General features: G+C 46.3%; 1 protein-coding gene across 4 annotated transcripts in view; it reads right to left on the reverse strand.

Annotated features, from left to right (window-relative positions):
- Positions 1–17,805, reverse strand: part of LOC142401498 (glutamate receptor 1-like) — a 196,518-nt gene that overhangs the window by 101,593 nt on the left and 77,120 nt on the right. For 3 of the 4 annotated variants that reach the window (XM_075486943.1, XM_075486942.1, XM_075486945.1), the window contains exon 3: positions 1,429–1,668. In XM_075486943.1, the coding sequence (XP_075343058.1) occupies positions 1,429–1,668 (240 nt within the window). Of the gene's footprint in view, positions 1–1,428; positions 1,669–10,140; positions 10,453–17,805 lie in introns of those variants that run through there. The other variant, XM_075486944.1, reaches the window with a different exon arrangement.

A 17,805-nucleotide genomic window follows, 5' to 3' on the forward strand; every position in this document is an offset into this window, starting at 1 on the left:
TTTCATTCATATGGCAGTATATTTAAAATAAAACTAAATGCTAAAAGCTATTTACTACTTTTGAATTCATTTTTGGATTTTGCGTAAACATGCGATTAATCGTGATTAATCAGGGAAATCATGTGATTAATTAGATTAAATATTTTAATCGTTACCCAGCCCTAGTTTAAATCAAACTGAACGTCATCCAGCTTTGCAAGGTTTTATTCAGCCATCTTTTATTCCTCTCATCTGCCTGTAAATGCTGATTTCAAATCATTTATCACCACATCGCGTCAGACTTTTTCTGCTTGTAATCTGCTGCAGTTGGCTCTACTCTTCCACTCCTCCGGTGCAGATGTTAAACAACAAAGATTGGAGGCTGTAAGAAGTTTTAAAGCTCAGAACGAGCAGGATGACTCTGGAATGAGTCATCCTGAGGTGGGTAGTAACGAGTTACATTTACTTGAGTAAGTTTTTGAATAAATTATACTTCTAGGAGTAGTTTTAAATCTCTATACTTTTTACTTTTACTTGAGTAGATGTGTGCAGCAGAAACTGTCCTCTTACTCCGCTACATTAGGCTACAATGAGCTGGTTACTTTTCTTCTTACCTCTTTGGTATTCTACGCCTCATTATTTTTATCCCCCCGCGTACGCCTCATTTTAATGTTTTATTCTGACAGAGAGAGAGACTTCCGCCAAAGGCTCTACCACCTGACTGTGTTTCACCAATCAGACGCAGCCGTGCAGTCTGGTCACGTGACCATACTCAATCTCAGCGGCGGGACGGGTTAGCTTTAGCATTAGCAGTCGTAGCAAACAAACAAAGAAACAGATGAAAAATGTCAGAACCAACGGTGGGAAATGAAGACGCAGACGAGGCCTCATACTGAAAGCATGTTTACCTTACAAAGAGTGAGAAACAGCAGCTACATTATGTGTCTTCTGTGTCAACCAAAACAAACGCACATTTCAGCAGAAACTCAACGTCTAACTTCAGGAAACATGTAGCGGTAAGTTTCCTAAGCTCGTTTTTTCCCCCATGGATAGGTGAATGTTTGTTTTTTAGGTTACATATGGGTTACATATGTTTTAAACATTTCCTAAGTCTCTTTTATTTTTTATTGAAGTTCTTGAATTTACCTGGATTATTTTAATTTAAGATATTTTGTAATTAATTAATTCATTTTAATTTATTTTATCAATTGGATGAACTCTAATTTGCCTAAAGATGATTATTTAGTATTTTTGTCTGTCTGATTGAATGCTTGTGTTAACAAATAAATCAGACGTTACTCAACAGTTACTCAGTACTTGAGTAGTTTTTTCACCAAGCACTTTTGCTATAATGCTAACGAGGTAACTAAGTGTCTAAATCTGAATCTGAAGCTGAAAACTGAATAAATCTCCCACATGCACGGTACATCAGATCTGTTTGTTTCTCACCTGAGTCTGAGCTGTACATGTAGACGAACCTGGTCCAGTAGAAGTGCTCCAGCAGGGCCATGAGGGGCTCCTGCAGCTGGGGCCGCAGCTGCAGGACGAATTGGTTGTTGGTCTGAACGGGGAAGGACGGCGTGACGAAGCACACGTGCAGCGAGCTGCAGAAGGACATCAGCATGTGGACCGTCCGCCGGTCATAGAGGCCCATGATGGCGTAAACGCCCTTCGAGAATTGGGAGCAGACTGGGAGAGGAAGAAGAAGAAGAAGAAGAAGAAGAAGAAGAAGATTTTTTTTTTTTGATTTTTAAACACAACTTTATTTACATTTAATTACTTAATGAACAACAGCTCAGACACTAAATCAGGTCAAAATTAAATAACAGTGGCAACGACAGCTCAGGCAACAAATCAGGACAGAAAAGGTGCAAACAATAATTTGCCATCAGCTACGTGGCACAAAAGGCCTTTATATGCCCACTGCTGAACAAAAACGTCCAGGTTCCCGGTCAGCCTGTGAAAACAAAACTCCAGGTTTAACCTGGCCTTCACGTGGAACTTCCACAGCGTTTCCGGGGCAAGGGTCGGTTCTCCCTTCAGCTCGTCTCTGCGAGTCAAATAAATGGATAATTTCGCTTCACCAACTAAAAAATTAAGGAGGGTACACTTTTCCTTTTGGGTTTTACAGTACTTAACTCCACAAATAAAAAGGGGTGCAGCAAAAAGAACACCAAACAAACCAAAAACATGAGTTAGAACAGTAAAGAAACCGGTCAATCTGCTGCACTCGGTGAAAACGTGGAACAGGGTTTCGGGCAGGGAACAGAAAGGACAGACATTGATAACACTGGGACTAAACTTAGATAAAAAGGCGTTTGTCGCGATGGCGCCATGGAGAATTCGCCACTGGAGATCTCCTGTTCTCTTTTTGAGAGGTGGCTTGTAGAGGACCCTCCATTGTGGCCTCAGCCCACCCAGCCTCCCGGTCCACACACACTCCGCCCTGTCGCACAGGCCCTTCTGGTGGATGGCTTTAACACAGGACGCGTACAGAGCCTTCTTAGCGGCCGAGTGCAGGCTCAGCTTCACCGCGCTGCAGGACCGTAGCAGAGGCCCACTCAGCGCCGCCAACACAGGCTTCAGGAGGATGTCAGGGTACGGGTCCCTGGGGTCAGGTTCCGCCTCTCCCCTGCCGTATGCGAGGAGAAGGCCCCTCTCCTTCTCCGTCAGCCTCCCCCTCCACAGCTCCAGGCACCTCTCCACCAGGCGGAGGGCGCGCACTCCCAAAGCGGAGCCCAGAGCTCGGCTGTCCGCGAGCGCCGGTCCAGCAGCACTCACCAGCTGATGCAGGCGGACGACCTTGGAGCTGCACAGCGCCCCCTGCAGACCGGGCACAGCGCTGCAGCAGACGTCCAGCCTGGCACCGCAGACCAGAGGCTCCTGTAACAGCCAGTGCAGAGAGTTATACTTATCACTTCTTTGAGTGTGGAACAGCGCCCAGGACTTAAAAGCACCACGATAAAAAGGAGGCAACCCGCTTAACTTTAGAGAATTAAAATCAGTTAAAAACAGAGCAGCATCCAGCCCCAGGTTATTAACACGCCTGAGAATGCAGCTGGCCGCGTCCCGCCACACCAGATCCTCCGGTCCAGTCAGATACCTCTGAAAGAACCGGAGTCTGAAGGTGGCAGTTTTACTGGCCAGGTGGACCAGGCCCTGGCCCCCCTCGTCTCTGGATAAAAACAGAACCGACTGAGGCACCCAATGGAACTTGTCCCAGAAAAAGGTGACCATCTTGGCTTGAATCTGGGCTAGCAGGTCAGGCGGAGGGTCCAGACAGGCCAACCGGTGCCACAATAAGGAGGCCACCAGGTTATTCAAAACCAGGACCCTCCCCCTGAAGGACATCTGGGGGCGGAGCCACCGCCACTTAGCTAGCTTGGTTTCTACCCGTTCTAAAACATCATCCCAGTTCTTTTTCTCGACGTTGTTGTTCCCCAAATAAACACCCAGATACTTGAAGCCGTCCTTCGTCCAGGTTAGGCTTTGGGGGAGAACAGGGAGGCCTTCGCGCCACTCGCCAACAGCCAGGGCTTCGCTCTTCCTCCAGTTCACCCTCGCAGAAGACACAAGGGAGAACTTGGTGATGATGGAGGTTAAAACGCACACATCCTGTTGGTCTTTAATAAAAACAACGACATCGTCGGCGTAAGCCGATAAAACCACGCTGCTGTTAAACCCAGGTAAAAGCAGGCCTCGGACAGACGAGCGTAACATGTGTAGGAGGGGTTCCAGGGAGAGCGCATAGAGCATCCCAGACAGGGCGCAGCCCTGCCGGACGCCTCTATGCACCCTAAAAGGAGCACACAGGCTACCGTTAACCTTCAGCACACTCTCAATGTCACTGTACAGCACCTTGATCTTGGCTATGAAACCAGCGCTGAACCCAAACCTCTCCATGACCTTCCAGAGGAAGTCGTGTTCAACGCGGTCAAAAGCCTTTTCTTGATCCAGTGAGATCAATCCCGTGTTCAAGCCTAATGAACTGGAGACCTCCAAAACGTCCCGAATGAGGTAGATGTTATCTACCATAGACCTGCCGGGCACACAGTACGTCTGGTCCCGGTGGAGAGCCTGCTCCATGGCTCCCCTCAGCCTATTGGCTAAGACCTTGGACAGGAGCTTATAGTCGGTGCAGAGCAGAGAGACAGGACGCCAGTTCCTCACGTCCTGCAGGTTGCCTTTCTTAGGCAGCAGGGTGATGACGGCTCTCCGGCACGAGACTGGCAGTGACCCAGACGACAGGCTTTCGTTAAAAACATCTAAAAGATCGTGGGCAAAGATGTCCCAGAAAGCTTTATAAAACTCGGCCGTGAGCCCGTCTATGCCCGGAGCTTTCCTCCCCTGCATGCTCTGCAGAGCTGCCTGCAGCTCCTGGGTAGCCAGAGGCCTGTCCAGCAGGGAGTTGAGCTCCTCAGACAGCCGAGGAAGGCCAGCACAGACCTCGTCCATCAGCGCGTCATTTTCTTTAAAGTCACTCTGATACAGTGAGGCGTAAAACCCAGCAGCCCTCTCTCTGATTGGGCCGGGCTCTGTCAGCACCTGCCCCGTCTCAGAGAGCAGGGAGTGGATCTGCCTTCTCTGCCCTTTCTTCTTCTCCAGGCCGAAGAAGTAGCTCGTCGGAGCGTCCATCTCCGTGATGGCCTGGAGCCGGGACCGGACCAGCGCACCCTGTACCTTAGTGTCCAGCAGGTTGGCCAAAGCCATCTTTTTAGACTTGAGGATTTCAACATGTCCTCGATTTCCCGTGGACTCAGTTGCACACTCGAGATCCACAATATCAGTCTCCAGATCCCTGACAGATCTGGTGATGTCACGTGTGACATTGAGCGTGTGCTGGTGACATAAAAGTTTGATTTGCACTTTGCCATGGTCCCACCACTGTCTCAAGCTGACAAACTCGTGTTTCCTCTGTCTAAAATCACTCCAGAAGAAACTAAGAGCCTCCCTGAAAGATTTGTCGACAGCTAAAACCGAGTTAAAATGCCAATAGGCGCTCTTGGGTAAAATGTTATTAATAAAAACCTTACATAAAACCAAAGAGTGGTCAGTAAAACCTACAGGTAAAATCACACACTGTTTTAAAACACCAACTCTATGCTTAAAAATATAAAAGCGATCGAGTCTAGCTGAGGAGATTCTGTTCTCACAGAGGTGGGACCATGTGTACTGTCGGCAGCCCGGGTGCATCCTTCCCCACACGTCCACCAGGCCATGGGAGGAGACCAGCTGCCTCAAGGCGCGCTGGGATGCTGGATGAGGCTCTGCATGGTTTCGGTCTAAAAAGTCATTAACAGTACAGTTAAAATCCCCCCCCATGAATAAAAAATCCTCCTGGCTGCAGCCATTTAAAATGTCATTCAAGGTCTCAAAGAAGTGTTTCCTCTCTGCACCGTTGTTCGGAGCGTAGATGTTAATAAAAACCACCTTAAAATGCTCAAAGTGAGCCGTGACCAAGAGGCACCTCCCCGCCACAACATGCTGAACCTCCAGGCGAGTAGGAGTGAAGCCTCTGGAGAACAGCAACCCTACTCCACCACTGCGGGTGGTGTTGTGGCTCAGCACCAGCTCCCCTCCCCACTCGCTGCTCCACTCCGCCTCATTCCCAGGGTCGCTGTGTGTTTCCTGCAGAAACAGCACATCAATGCGCTTCATCTCGGCCATCGCGAACACAACAGCCCTCTTTGCCACCACCCTGGCACCGTTTAAATTAAGACTGCCAATGTTAAACTCAGCCATGGGGAAGGAGAAGAGGAAAACCAACCAAAGAACAGACAATGAGAAAAACAGAGAGAAAAGCCGTGAGTACATCATTAAAAGCCGAGGTGTTTTCGGACTTTGCCCATATGTTTCTTCAGCCTGAATAGTTCCTGGTCTGTCAGGTCTGACTCAGCTCTGTGTTTCACAGTGTAGCTGGCTGAACGGTAGAAACCCTGCAGGTCAGGGAAGTGCTGCTCTAACAGCAGACCCTTCATCCCCTTGGTCAACTGTAAAAATGATTTCAGTTCCTCAGCAGGATACACAGGAGCAGCCTGCTGGCTGTGGGACATCACACTGCTGTGGGACATCATACTGCAGTCAGACACCCCCCCCTCACTGTCACTGCTGTCAGACACAGCCGCTCTGCCCCCTGCAGCACCCGGCCTGTCCGCCAGCCGCCCGGCCTTGCCACCAACCACCACAGTAGACACCTTCCGTTTCTTATTGGGCAGTTTGCTCGGAGCAGAACCACCCACAGCCCCACAGGCCTCCATCTCTCCATCCTCACAGGCCTCCATCTCCTCAGCCTCAGCTGCTCTGCTCCTCACACACAGCACACCCGCCACTACACTCGCCTCACCCTCCTTACCCACTGCACACAGGCCCCCAGCAACCTCAGACCCTCCGCAGAGCCCACCCGCCGCCTCAGCTGCTCCCTCCAGCACACCTGCAGGCACACCCGCCCCACCTAGCTTACCTCCCATGTAATAAGCTCCACTCACCTGTCCAGAACCCTCACCTGGCACACCCGTGGCACCTGGTACCCCCACATCCTCCACCAGTGTACCTGCTGACTGACCTGAGGTGTCATTACACACCTCACCTGCTTCTCCTCCCACCTCCTCCCTTTCACCGGGTACCTCAGTGGTCTCCGCAGCCTGGCTCTGCACCCCGTCAGCCTGCCGTATCCCTGCAGCTCCTGTGTCCCTCTCCGTCTGTGCTGCACCGGCTTTGCCAGCAGCGACCGCCGCCCACGACCCCGCGGGCGCCGCCGGCCCCGCGGCGGCCGCCACCCGCGGCCCCACAGCCGGCTCAGCGGCGGTAATGGCCGCCGCCCGCCGCTCCGCGGGTGCAGCCGGCTCAGCGGCGGCCACCGCCGGAGCAGCGCGGCTGGGACAGGCCTTAATTAAGTGTCCCTCTTCCCCACAACCAAAACACTTCACAGTGGACGACGATGCAAACAGAATGTATTCAAAGTCGTCCACACGGACACGGAAACGGTACTCAAAGTCTTCGGTCTTATTATTAAGAACCATGAACAGCTGCCTGCGGTGAGACACCACGTGTCTCAGCAGCGGGGACTTACAGCCCGACAGCACCTTCCTAATGGGCGACACCACCTTACCGTGCCTGGACAGCTCTTTCACCAGGAACTCATCGGTGATGAAGGGAGGCACATTGGACAGGGTGACTTTAGTAGCCGGCTGCGTTAGCGGCATGACCGGCTCAAACCTCCCGTTCACCGTGATGCCCGCCTCCACCAGGCTGTGCACCTGCTCCACCTTAGCTACAAACAAAACTACCGCGCTGTTCATGCGGGCAGCGGACTTTACCGACCCGTGCCCGATAACCTGCCCCACTGCCAGCGCTACTTCCTCCACGCTGCACGGAGAGCCGGCACCAACACGGATGCCGTGCTTCCGGGACAGCATGGAGAAGCCGCCAGACGCCATTGCGGCCGGGAAGCGCACCAAACAATTAAGAAAAAAACGTCGAAATTAACCCTACAACACTACACAAAGTACGCAAAAGTAACACAACTAATTAAACATTAACCAGAGAAAACAAGGATAGTGAAAAAAGGGCAGAAAAACCACTTTTACACTTAGCCTTTCACTCAGCTCTTCCACTCACACTCCTCTCACTCGAAGAAGAAGAAGAAGAAGAAGAAGAAGAAGAAGAAGAAGAAACATCAAGTTATTAAAACTCAGCCAAAAGAAAAACACCTCACCAACCAGATGTCAGTAATTATTCATCATTATTGCAGAACTTTAACATCAATTATCACAGTTATGCAGACGATACACAACTTTATGTGTCTCTGTCACCATGGCGAATGCAGCCCAGCAGACGTACTGTGTCAGTGTCTGGAGGAAGTAAACACCTGGATGAGAGAGAGTTTTCTACAATTAAATGAAGATAAAACTGAGATCATTCTGTTTGGTAGCAAAGAGAAGAGGGTCAGCGTTGGTAAATATCTTGAGACTCGGGACCTTACAATCACTGACCAAGTTGGTAACCTCGGAGTGTTGATAGACTCAGATCTGACTTTCAGCAGCCACATCAAAGCTGTCACCAAGGCAGCTTTTTACCACCTCAGAAATATCAACAGAATTAAAGGTTTCCTCTCCCAAACAGACCAGGAGAAACTCATCCATGCATTCATCTCCAGCAGACTCCATTACTGTAATGCTCTTTTGACTGGACTTCCCAAAAAGAGCATTAAACATCTGCAGCTCATCCAGAACGCTGCTGCTGGAGTTTTAACCCGGACTAAGAGATCTGAACACATCACAGCAGCTTTAAAATCTTTGCACTGGCTTCCAGTCAGTCACAGAATAGATTTTACTAAACATGGAGAAGCAGCATTTAGCTGTTATGCTGCAAACAAGTGGAACAAACTGCCAGTGGAGATTAAACTTTCACCAAATGTAGACATTTTTAAATCCAGGTTAAAAACATTTCTCTTCTCATGTGTCTATGCATGAAATCTGCACGATATCTTTGAACTTATCTGGACTGTTGCTTGTTTTTAAATTAATTTATATTATTTTATTTGTTTCTCTTTATATTCTTTTATGTATTTTTAATGCTTCTTACTACGGTGGCCGACACGTGCAAACGCGCTGCAAACGCCGAAACAAATCCAACAATAAAATGCTGCAAGAGAAAAATGCGGCAATAACAAAAACGACCGGAGCACACGCGCTGCAAACCCCAAAACACATGCAAGAAAAAAACGCGCTTCAAACATAGAAACACATGCAAGAAAAAAACGCGCTTCAAACATAGAAACACATGCAAGAAAAAAACGCGCTTCAAACATAGAAACACATGCAAGAAAAAAACGCGCTTCAAACATCAAAACACATGCAAGAAAAAAACGCGCTTCAAACATAGAAACACATGCAAGAAAAAAACGCGCTTCAAACATAGAAACACATGCAAGAAAAAAACGCGCTTCAAACATCAAAACACATGCAAGAAAAAAACGCGCTGCAAACCCCAAAACACATGCAAGAAAAAAACGCGCTTCAAACATAGAAACACATGCAAGAAAAAAACGCGCTTCAAACATAGAAACACATGCAAGAAAAAAACGCGCTTCAAACATAGAAACACATGCAAGAAAAAAACACACTTCAAACATAGAAACACATGCAAGAAAAAAACACACTTCAAACATAGAAACACATGCAAGAAAAAAACGCGCTTCAAACATAGAAACACATGCAAGAAAAAAACGCGCTTCAAACATCAAAACACATGCAAGAAAAAAACGCGCTTCAAACATAGAAACACAACGGAAGTTCGCCAGACCACTAGGCAGTCTCGACCTGTGGGATAGGGGATATCTATGGGAGATCTACCATATTAATGAAAGAGAAGAAAGTCAAAAGGTACTGTCATTTATGTCTTTTTTAAACACTTGGCCGCAATCTTTTACCTTATTATAGAAGAGCAGCGGAGTTATGTCGCTATAATGAGGTAAAAGATTACAGCCAAGTGTTTAAAAAAGACATAAATGACAGTACCTTTTGACTTTCTTCTCTTTCATTAATATGGTAGATCTCACATAGATATCCCCTATCCCACAGGTCGGGACCCCCTAGTGCCCTGGCGAACTTCCGTTGTGTTTTGAAGTTTGCAGCGTTTCTCTCTTGCATGTGTTTTGGGGTTTGCAGCGCGTGTGCTCCGGTCGTTTTTGTTATTGCCGCATTTTTCTCTTGCAGCATTTTATTGTTGGATTTGTTTCGGCGTTTGCAGCGCGTTTGCACGTGTCGGCCACCGTATCTTACGCTCCCTGCTGCAATGCTTTTATTTTATGTAAAGCACTTTTAATTGTTTTGTACATGAAATGTGGTACAAATAAAAAAAAATGTTTTTATTGATTATTCATCATGGAAGGCTAGACATTAGGAGCCAGTTTCAGGTGTGAAAGAATCTTCTGCACGATCAGTTTATTGATTGATCGATTATGAACCCTGAGGTGAGATCACATTGTCTCATTTAGTCGAATAAAACCCCAAAGTGACATAAAAGCTCAACAGAAGCAGAAGCTGAACCACCGAATTCAGACGGACAGTGTTGTCCCATTTCTGTCTGCTGGAGTCTGCAGGACACAGCGTCCAGGATGTCCAAACTGAATCTGTTTGGACAAGTTCTGATCCATCTTACCACAGAACAGTTTCCCTCTCTGCCTCAGTCCATCCTAAACGAGCTTTGGTCCAGAGGAGACGGCAGAGTTTCTGGATCGTGTTCACATGTGGCTTCTTCTCTGCCTGATGGAGATTTAACCTGCATCTGTGGACGTTACGCTGAGACGATGAGTCCTGGAAGTGTTCCTGAGCCCAGGCAGGGTTTCCAGGACAGAATCAGGTCTGTTTTCAATGCAGAGCTGCCCGAGAGCTGCCTGAGAACTGCCCGAGGGCCTGAAGGTCACAGAGATGTCCCCAGACTCTCTGAATCTTCTCATAGAATAGAATAGAAAAATACTTTATTCATACCCCAATGGGGAAATTCAAATTAGTCAAGTAGCTCAAAAAATGATTAATATTTACAACGATTGTATATTAACAACAACAATAATAATACCAATTCTTAGGTTAGGTTAGGTTAGGTTTCTTTATTAGTCTCCACAAGGGAGAAATTTGTCTCGGAGACAGGGAGGTTACAGCACCATAAAACACATAGAGGACAACACCAACAGACAACCATAAAATTGTAAAATACAGGCTCAGAAACATTGAATTTCCTAACCCACTGCCCCTGTCCCATCCAGTCCATACCCCCCCCCCCCCCCCCCATCGTCATTCGTCATTTCTCCATTCCATCACCACCTACAGTACAAACACTAATTGCAGAGGTCCCTTTTTGTCCCAATCAATCCCAGTTTATTCAGTATCTTAATAGACTGAGGTATAAAAGAATGTTTGTAGCGATTGTGTTTACATAGAGGGAGTCTAAACCTCCTCCCAGAGTTTAAAAGAATATATTCCCCATTTAGTACATGGTCACCATCTGATGCAATGACATTCGCCTGACTGATAGTGGCCTGCTCAAAGAGCTCCTGTGGGTTAAGGGGGGACATCACCCCCATAATCCTGCCTGCTGTTCTAATGAGGCTTGAGATTTCTGCCCTGTGTTTTACCGTGAGATTGCCAAACCAGCAGGTAATCCCATAACGGAGAACAGACTCTATCGTGGCTCTGTAGAAGATTAACATGATGTTTTTACATACTCCAAAGACTCTAAGTCTGCGCAGAAAATGTAGACGCTGGTGTATTCTGGCACAGACATTGGTCACCTGGGTACGCCAGCTGAGATCGCTGTCTATGTGCACCCCCAGGTACTTAAAAGTGTTCACCTGATCAATAGCCTGGCCATGTACAGCCACTGTGCCCTGGCCTCGGAGGGATTTAGGATCGAACACCATCTCTACTGTTTTTTTTGTGTTAATATGTAAAAAGTGTGAATCGCACCAATTAACAAACTTATCTATTGCTGTTTGGTGAATGTTCAAATCATCATGTTTAGTAAGCAGGCTAAGAATAACAGTGTCATCTGAGAATTTGACAATGTATTGATTTGGCCCAGAACTGACACAGTCGTTAGTGTATAGCGTAAACAAAAATGGTGAGCTGACGCAACCTTGGGGCGCGCCAATACTGCAGGAGGTTATATCAGACAAAGCAGAATTGAACTTAACCTGTTGTGGCCTATTTGATAAAAAAGAATAATACCACCTAATTAAAAACGGGTTAATATTCAGCTGAGTTAATTTTTCAAGAAGAATGTGTGGCTGGATAAGATTAAAAGCGGAACTAAAATCAACAAAAAGAAGTCTGGCATAACCTGCAGGGTTTTCAAGATGTTTAAGCACCAGATGCATTATTGTTGCTATGGCATCTCCTGTGCTGCGGTTCTCAGTGTAGGCAAACTGATACTTATCAAGAGCTGGTTGCACATCTGTGCGAAGTTTCCCGATCATTATTTTCTCAAAGGATTTAAAAACATTTGAGGTGATGGCCACGGGCCGGTAGTCATTATCCTCTTGAGGACTAGCCTTTTTAGGAATCGGTAAAATGATGGAAGTCTTCCATAACTTTGGAATAATGTGGGAGTCAATAGATAGTTGAAATAATTTTTGCCAAACTGGAGACAATTCGTCCGCAAACGACTTCAGGATAAAGGCAGACAGACCATCTGGCCCTGTTGCCTTTTTAGTGTTTATACCTTTAAAAGTTTTAACTACAGTATCCAGCTTAATTTCAATCCTGTGCGCATTCATATCACATATTACATTTTCCAAAACCTCTGCACATTCTGCACTATTATCCACATTAAAACGCATATAAAAATTATTCAGTTCGTTTGCCCTAACACTTTCATTCAGAGCAGACAAGGGCTTCCTTTTCGCAGTCATATTTGTCATTTGTCTGATCGAGTCCCACAGTTTCTTTCCATTGCATTCTGCCAGGTCTTGTTCCGCACGCTCCTTGTGTTGCCGACGCGCTGTGCTTATGTGAAAGTTCAAATCCTTTTGGGCCGCGCGAATTTCCACCTTATCCCCCACCTTAAAAGCAGCTCTTTTCCTTTTGATACACTCGTTAATATCCTTGTTAAAATACGGTTTGTTGTTGGGATACCGTTTAACAGTTTTGGACGGTATGACAGTATCAATACAGAAATTGATATAATCAGTGATGGATTCCGTCGCAATGTCTATGTCAGCATCTTTAAGGAAAACGTCCCAGTCAGTGCTGAGGAAACAGCCCTTTAATTCCTCAGATTTTTCACTTGTCCATAACTTGACTGTGTGTATTTCAGGTTTAGTTGATTTGAAGACAGAGCGGTATGTGGGGAGCAGGTGAATTACATTGTGATCGGAGTCTTTAAGTGGTGGTCTGGCTTTGGCAGTGTATGCCTGCTTAACATTGCCATAACATTTGTCCAGAAGTCTCTCATTTCTGGTGTTGCACTTAACATATTGGTCAAAGCCCGGAAGTGTTTTATTTAAACTACAATGATTGAAATCGCCCAGTATGAACATTGGGGCATCAGGCTTACTTTGTAAGTGGCGATGGACACAATCCGTGATTAAGTTTGCAGCTTTGCTCGCGTTCCCACTGGGGGGGACGTACACAACACAAATAAACAAGTTGCTGAATTCTCTGGGGAGATAATGTGGTCGTAGGGTCACGCACAAAAGTTCCACATCAGGTGTGCATATTTTATCTCTCACAGCGAAGTTTTGGCACCAGCTGTCCTTGATATAAATACACACACCCCCGCCACGGAGTTTGCCAGAGTTTGCATTCCTGTCCAAGCGCAAATGCGAGAAACCCTCGAGTTGAATGAAATTATCAGGAATATCATTAGTGAACCAAGTCTCTGTAAAAGCCATAACGCCAGATTCACGGTATTCGTAGCATGATCCTACCTGTTGACGCAGGTGATCCAGCTTGTTTTTAAGGGAACGGGGATTGCACAGGAGCATCGGCGGCAAGGGTAGCTTGGTAGCTGACCGAATATGCCGCCTGATGCCGCCTCTCCTTCCTCTCTTCCTGACCCTGGCCTGCCGGTGTTTCTTACCCCGGTGCCGTCGCAGTTCTCCGGGAACATCCCGCAGGAGATCAGGCGCCGATGGTATTCCACTGTTCCGTAGTCCTAATAGTTCCGCAGAGCTGTACGCCCTCAGGCCGCGGTTGTTCGTGGGGTCCACCGCCAAACATTGTGTGGCTAGCCCCAACAGGATCAGCCACACCAACGCAATTGCCTCCGTTCTCCGCCAATTTCCACCCCATACACGTAAGATAGGCCCCAGGACATGAGAAATGACATCCAATAAATCTACACTATTAGTCCACTGAAGAAAGACAAAAAACGGACAAAACAAAGATGCGTAACCAGAGCCCATCTCCATGTCGCCAGCAGAGCAGCGCCACGACTTCTAATAAAAATACTACTACTAACTAATAATAATAATAATAATCATGAATATCGTGATCATGATATCGTGTCCTGTAGATGATGGAAGATTCAAAGTCTTAATTCTGAAGTTGCTCCAAAATCTGTTGAATCTGTCCATCTTTACCTCTGAGAGACTTTTTTTTATACCTGTTAGCGTTACCGACCTGTTGCTACTTTAACCTAATTTGTTGCTGCGTGTTCCTGAAGCCTTTTTTCTTTTCATTTCCACAGATTTTGTTCCATTTTTTATCGACCCAACTTATCTGAGATCAGAGTCACGATGAGTTCACATTTTTAATAAAATAATAAACTTTATCAAATATTTCTTTTAGATTTTACAAAGTGTCCCGACAGTTTAAAGGGATAGTTCGGGATATTTGACATGGATCTGTATGGCATCACCATAACCAGTGTCGTGCATTCAAACTGACTTACCCCCGACAGTGTCCTGTGAGCCGAGTTTTTGTCCAGTGTTGGTCAAGGCGAAAGTAGTCCGGCTTGTTTGCTGGGGTCAAGAAATTAGCGCGTTTTTCTTCCCAAAACAGTACGTGTGCTAAAGAGTGATTTATTTCATCACAAAAACCGAAGCCGGCAAAAGTCACTCCTCGTTATCACTTGGGCCCTATACTGTCTCTTATTGTGTATCAGTGCGCACGTCATTCTGACCGCGAGCTGTGCGCACGAGTTCACTTTGTTTACTGCTCGGGAAGATGTCTGACAACGAGAGCGACGAGGAACATATTGACTTCCGTTCAGAGCCAAGGGGGTATCTTTATGAACCCGTTTATACTGAGGAGGAAGTTCGCCAAATGGACTTAGATCGGGCAGAAAGAGAGAGGGTGGACAGAGAAGTGATGGAAACAGAAGCTGGAGCCACTGCTGGAGCTGCGATACCCAGGGTGGCCGACAAATCCTGGTGCACTTGTTTGAAGTGCGAAGTAATGCAGACAGAGGTGGAATGTTACTGCTGCCACGAGTGGGATTTAGTTATGCCCCAGATACAAAACCTTTCCATAGATGAGGATGTCGGCGGCCGCGGGACAGCTGCTGCCTGCATCACAAATAACGGTGACTTCCCTGCACTCCTGAATGCAGGCGTCTGAGAACTTTTTTCCATGTTCCCAAGATCAACTGGAAGAGGCGTCCCAGACCAGCTGGACCCGATGGCCAGTTGTCTGCAGAGTAAGTGTTGAGCACTGCCAAAGAACAGAAAGACTCGTGCGCACAGCTCGCGGTCAGAATGACGTGCGCACTGATACACAATGAGACAGTATAGGGCCCAAGTGATAACGAGGAGTGACTTTTGCCGGCTTCGGTTTTTGTGATGAAATAAATCACTCTTTAGCACACGTACTGTTTTGGGAAGAAAAACGCGCTGATTTCTTGACCCCAGCAAACAAGCCGGACTACTTTCGCCTTGACCAACACTGGACAAAAACTCGGCTCACAGGACACTGTCGGGGGTAAGTCAGTTTGAATGCACGACACTGGTTATGGTGATGCCATACAGATCCATGTCAAATATCCCGAACTATCCCTTTAAGGAAGAACTGATATATTTACACTGAAGCTCTTTTCCTGCTGTTGGAACTTTCTGTCGTGTTTAATTGGAGGATATCTCAGGTGCACTGGAAAAAATCAAAGTCTTACCAAGTATATTTGTCTAATTTCTAGTCCAAATATCTCATTACACTTAATATAAGACAGCCTGCCTAACAAGTACCATTTCAGCCAGATATAGGGACCTGTTTGAAGACAATACATCTTGAATATCTTGTTAAATGAAAACGTCTTGAAAACAAATTGTTTTGAGTCATATTTCATATGAAACAAGCTTTTTTTGACATTTGAAGAGGTTTTTAAGCTAATTTCAAGATCACTTTTAGCTCAAAAGTCCTAAATATCACATTTTATTTCAAGAAATCTTGACAAGCCGATTTTCACTAGTTCCATTGACAGAATTTTTTTGCTTATTTCAAGCAAAAGCGTCTTTTATTTGTTGTTTTTTTTACTTATTTTTGGAGGGGCATTTTTTCCAGTGTGTCACCTTGTTCCAGATGGAAACCTTTTTATGGACTGCCTGCCTTTGAACCGTCGCTTCCTGTCAAACCTCCTTCCTGCGCCACATGTTAAATGTCCTAAATGTGTCGCACCTGTTAAAGAAACTTCCACAACAAATCTGTCGTCTCTCATTTCATCATTTCTGAGCTTCTAAGGCTGATATTTTACTCTTTCATTTAAGGATGCAGAACACAACCTCTGCTTTTTCCTATATTATTTATCTTTAATCCAAATAAACTCATCTTTATCCGTCCTACTTCCTGCCATTTTGTCACGCACGTTACACATTTCCTCTGCTTTTTCCCTCCAGAACAGCAAAATATCTTCATTTGATAATGGGCAAAGGGAATAAAAAATGTCCTTATCTTCACAGTAAACAGATGTAATTTCTGCTGCCGCCTTATCTGCTGCTGTGTAGCTGATGGAGCGCAGCTTCCGACTCGCACAAAAGGCGTCCTCACAGTGAATCCCCTTCCACACAATGGCTTTAATCAAATTACTCCTCATGCAGAGCTCCTTCACAGCCAGGGATTACGTCTTAAGACCAAATAACACTCGCTGCTGAGGCACCACGAGTCATCCTGTAAATCACTCTCACTTTGTGGTCCTCTCGGATCAGGACTGAATAAAAACACGGCTGTAGTGTTACTGATGTCAGCCAGAAAATCCTCATTTGGACGGGATGGTGGAAGCCTGACTGGAGCTAAGAGGTCCAGGAAAACCAGCTGTGAGGCGGCCGTCGATCAAACAATAAGCTGCTAATCTTCCTGCTCTAATGGCCCGTGTGAAAAGGGAAGATGGGGAGCCATTTTAACACAAAACTAAAGCAATTTTAACACAAAACTAAAGCCATTTTAACACAAAACTAAAACCATTTTAACACAAAACTAAAACCATTTTAACACAAAACTAAAACCATTATCTGATGAAAGGAGATACGAGAGGATTTAATAAGATCGGCCTAAAGTGTGAAAGTATGACATCTTGTTAGCTAGGCTGACATTTTGGCTCAAATGTGATACAACAGTAAAATATTTCTGAAGAAATTTTGATGGGTGCCAATCTACTGCCCGCCCTATAAAAAAAAAAGTTTAATTTAGTTGAAGTTGGGAGTCTCCTGTCCCATATAAACTTTGAATGAGGTCTCTGTGATTTCGTACGGCTGAGTCATGAGGCCTCCAAAACAGGGTATTTTTTTTTATAATTTTTTGGCATTTTTGGTTCGTTAAGTGCTTTTCAATCGATTTTCCCATTGAATTTTGGATTCAAGATTTTATTCAGAGCCTTCAGTTATCAGGCCCCTCTCTGTGGAACCAGCTGCCAGTTTGGGAGGCAGAGCCTTCAGTTATCAGGCCGCTCTCTGTGGAACCAGCTGCCAGTTTGGGAGGCAGAGCCTTCAGTTATCAGGCCCCTCTCTGTGGAACCAGCTGCAAGTTTGGGAGGCAGAGCCTTCAGTTATCAGGCCGCTCTCTGTGGAACCAGCTGCCAGTTTGGGAGGCAGAGCCTTCAGTTATCAGGCCCCTCTCTGTGGAACCTGCTGCCAGTTTGGGAGGCAGAGCCTTCAGTTATCAGGCCCCTCTCTGTGGAACCTGCTGCCAGTTTGGCAGGCAGAGCCTTCAGTTATCAGGCCCCTCTCTGTGGAACCAGCTGCCAGTTTGGGCAGAGCCTTCAGTTATCAGGCCCCTCTCTGTGGAACCAGCTGCCAGTTTGGGAGGCAGAGCCTTCAGTTATCAGGCCCCTCTCTGTGGAACCAGCTGCCAGTTTGGGAGGCAGAGCCTTCAGTTATCAGGCCCCTCTCTGTGGAACCAG

Source organism: Odontesthes bonariensis, chromosome 16, assembly GCF_027942865.1.
Source record: "Odontesthes bonariensis isolate fOdoBon6 chromosome 16, fOdoBon6.hap1, whole genome shotgun sequence".
NCBI lineage: Eukaryota > Metazoa > Chordata > Actinopteri > Atheriniformes > Atherinopsidae > Odontesthes > Odontesthes bonariensis.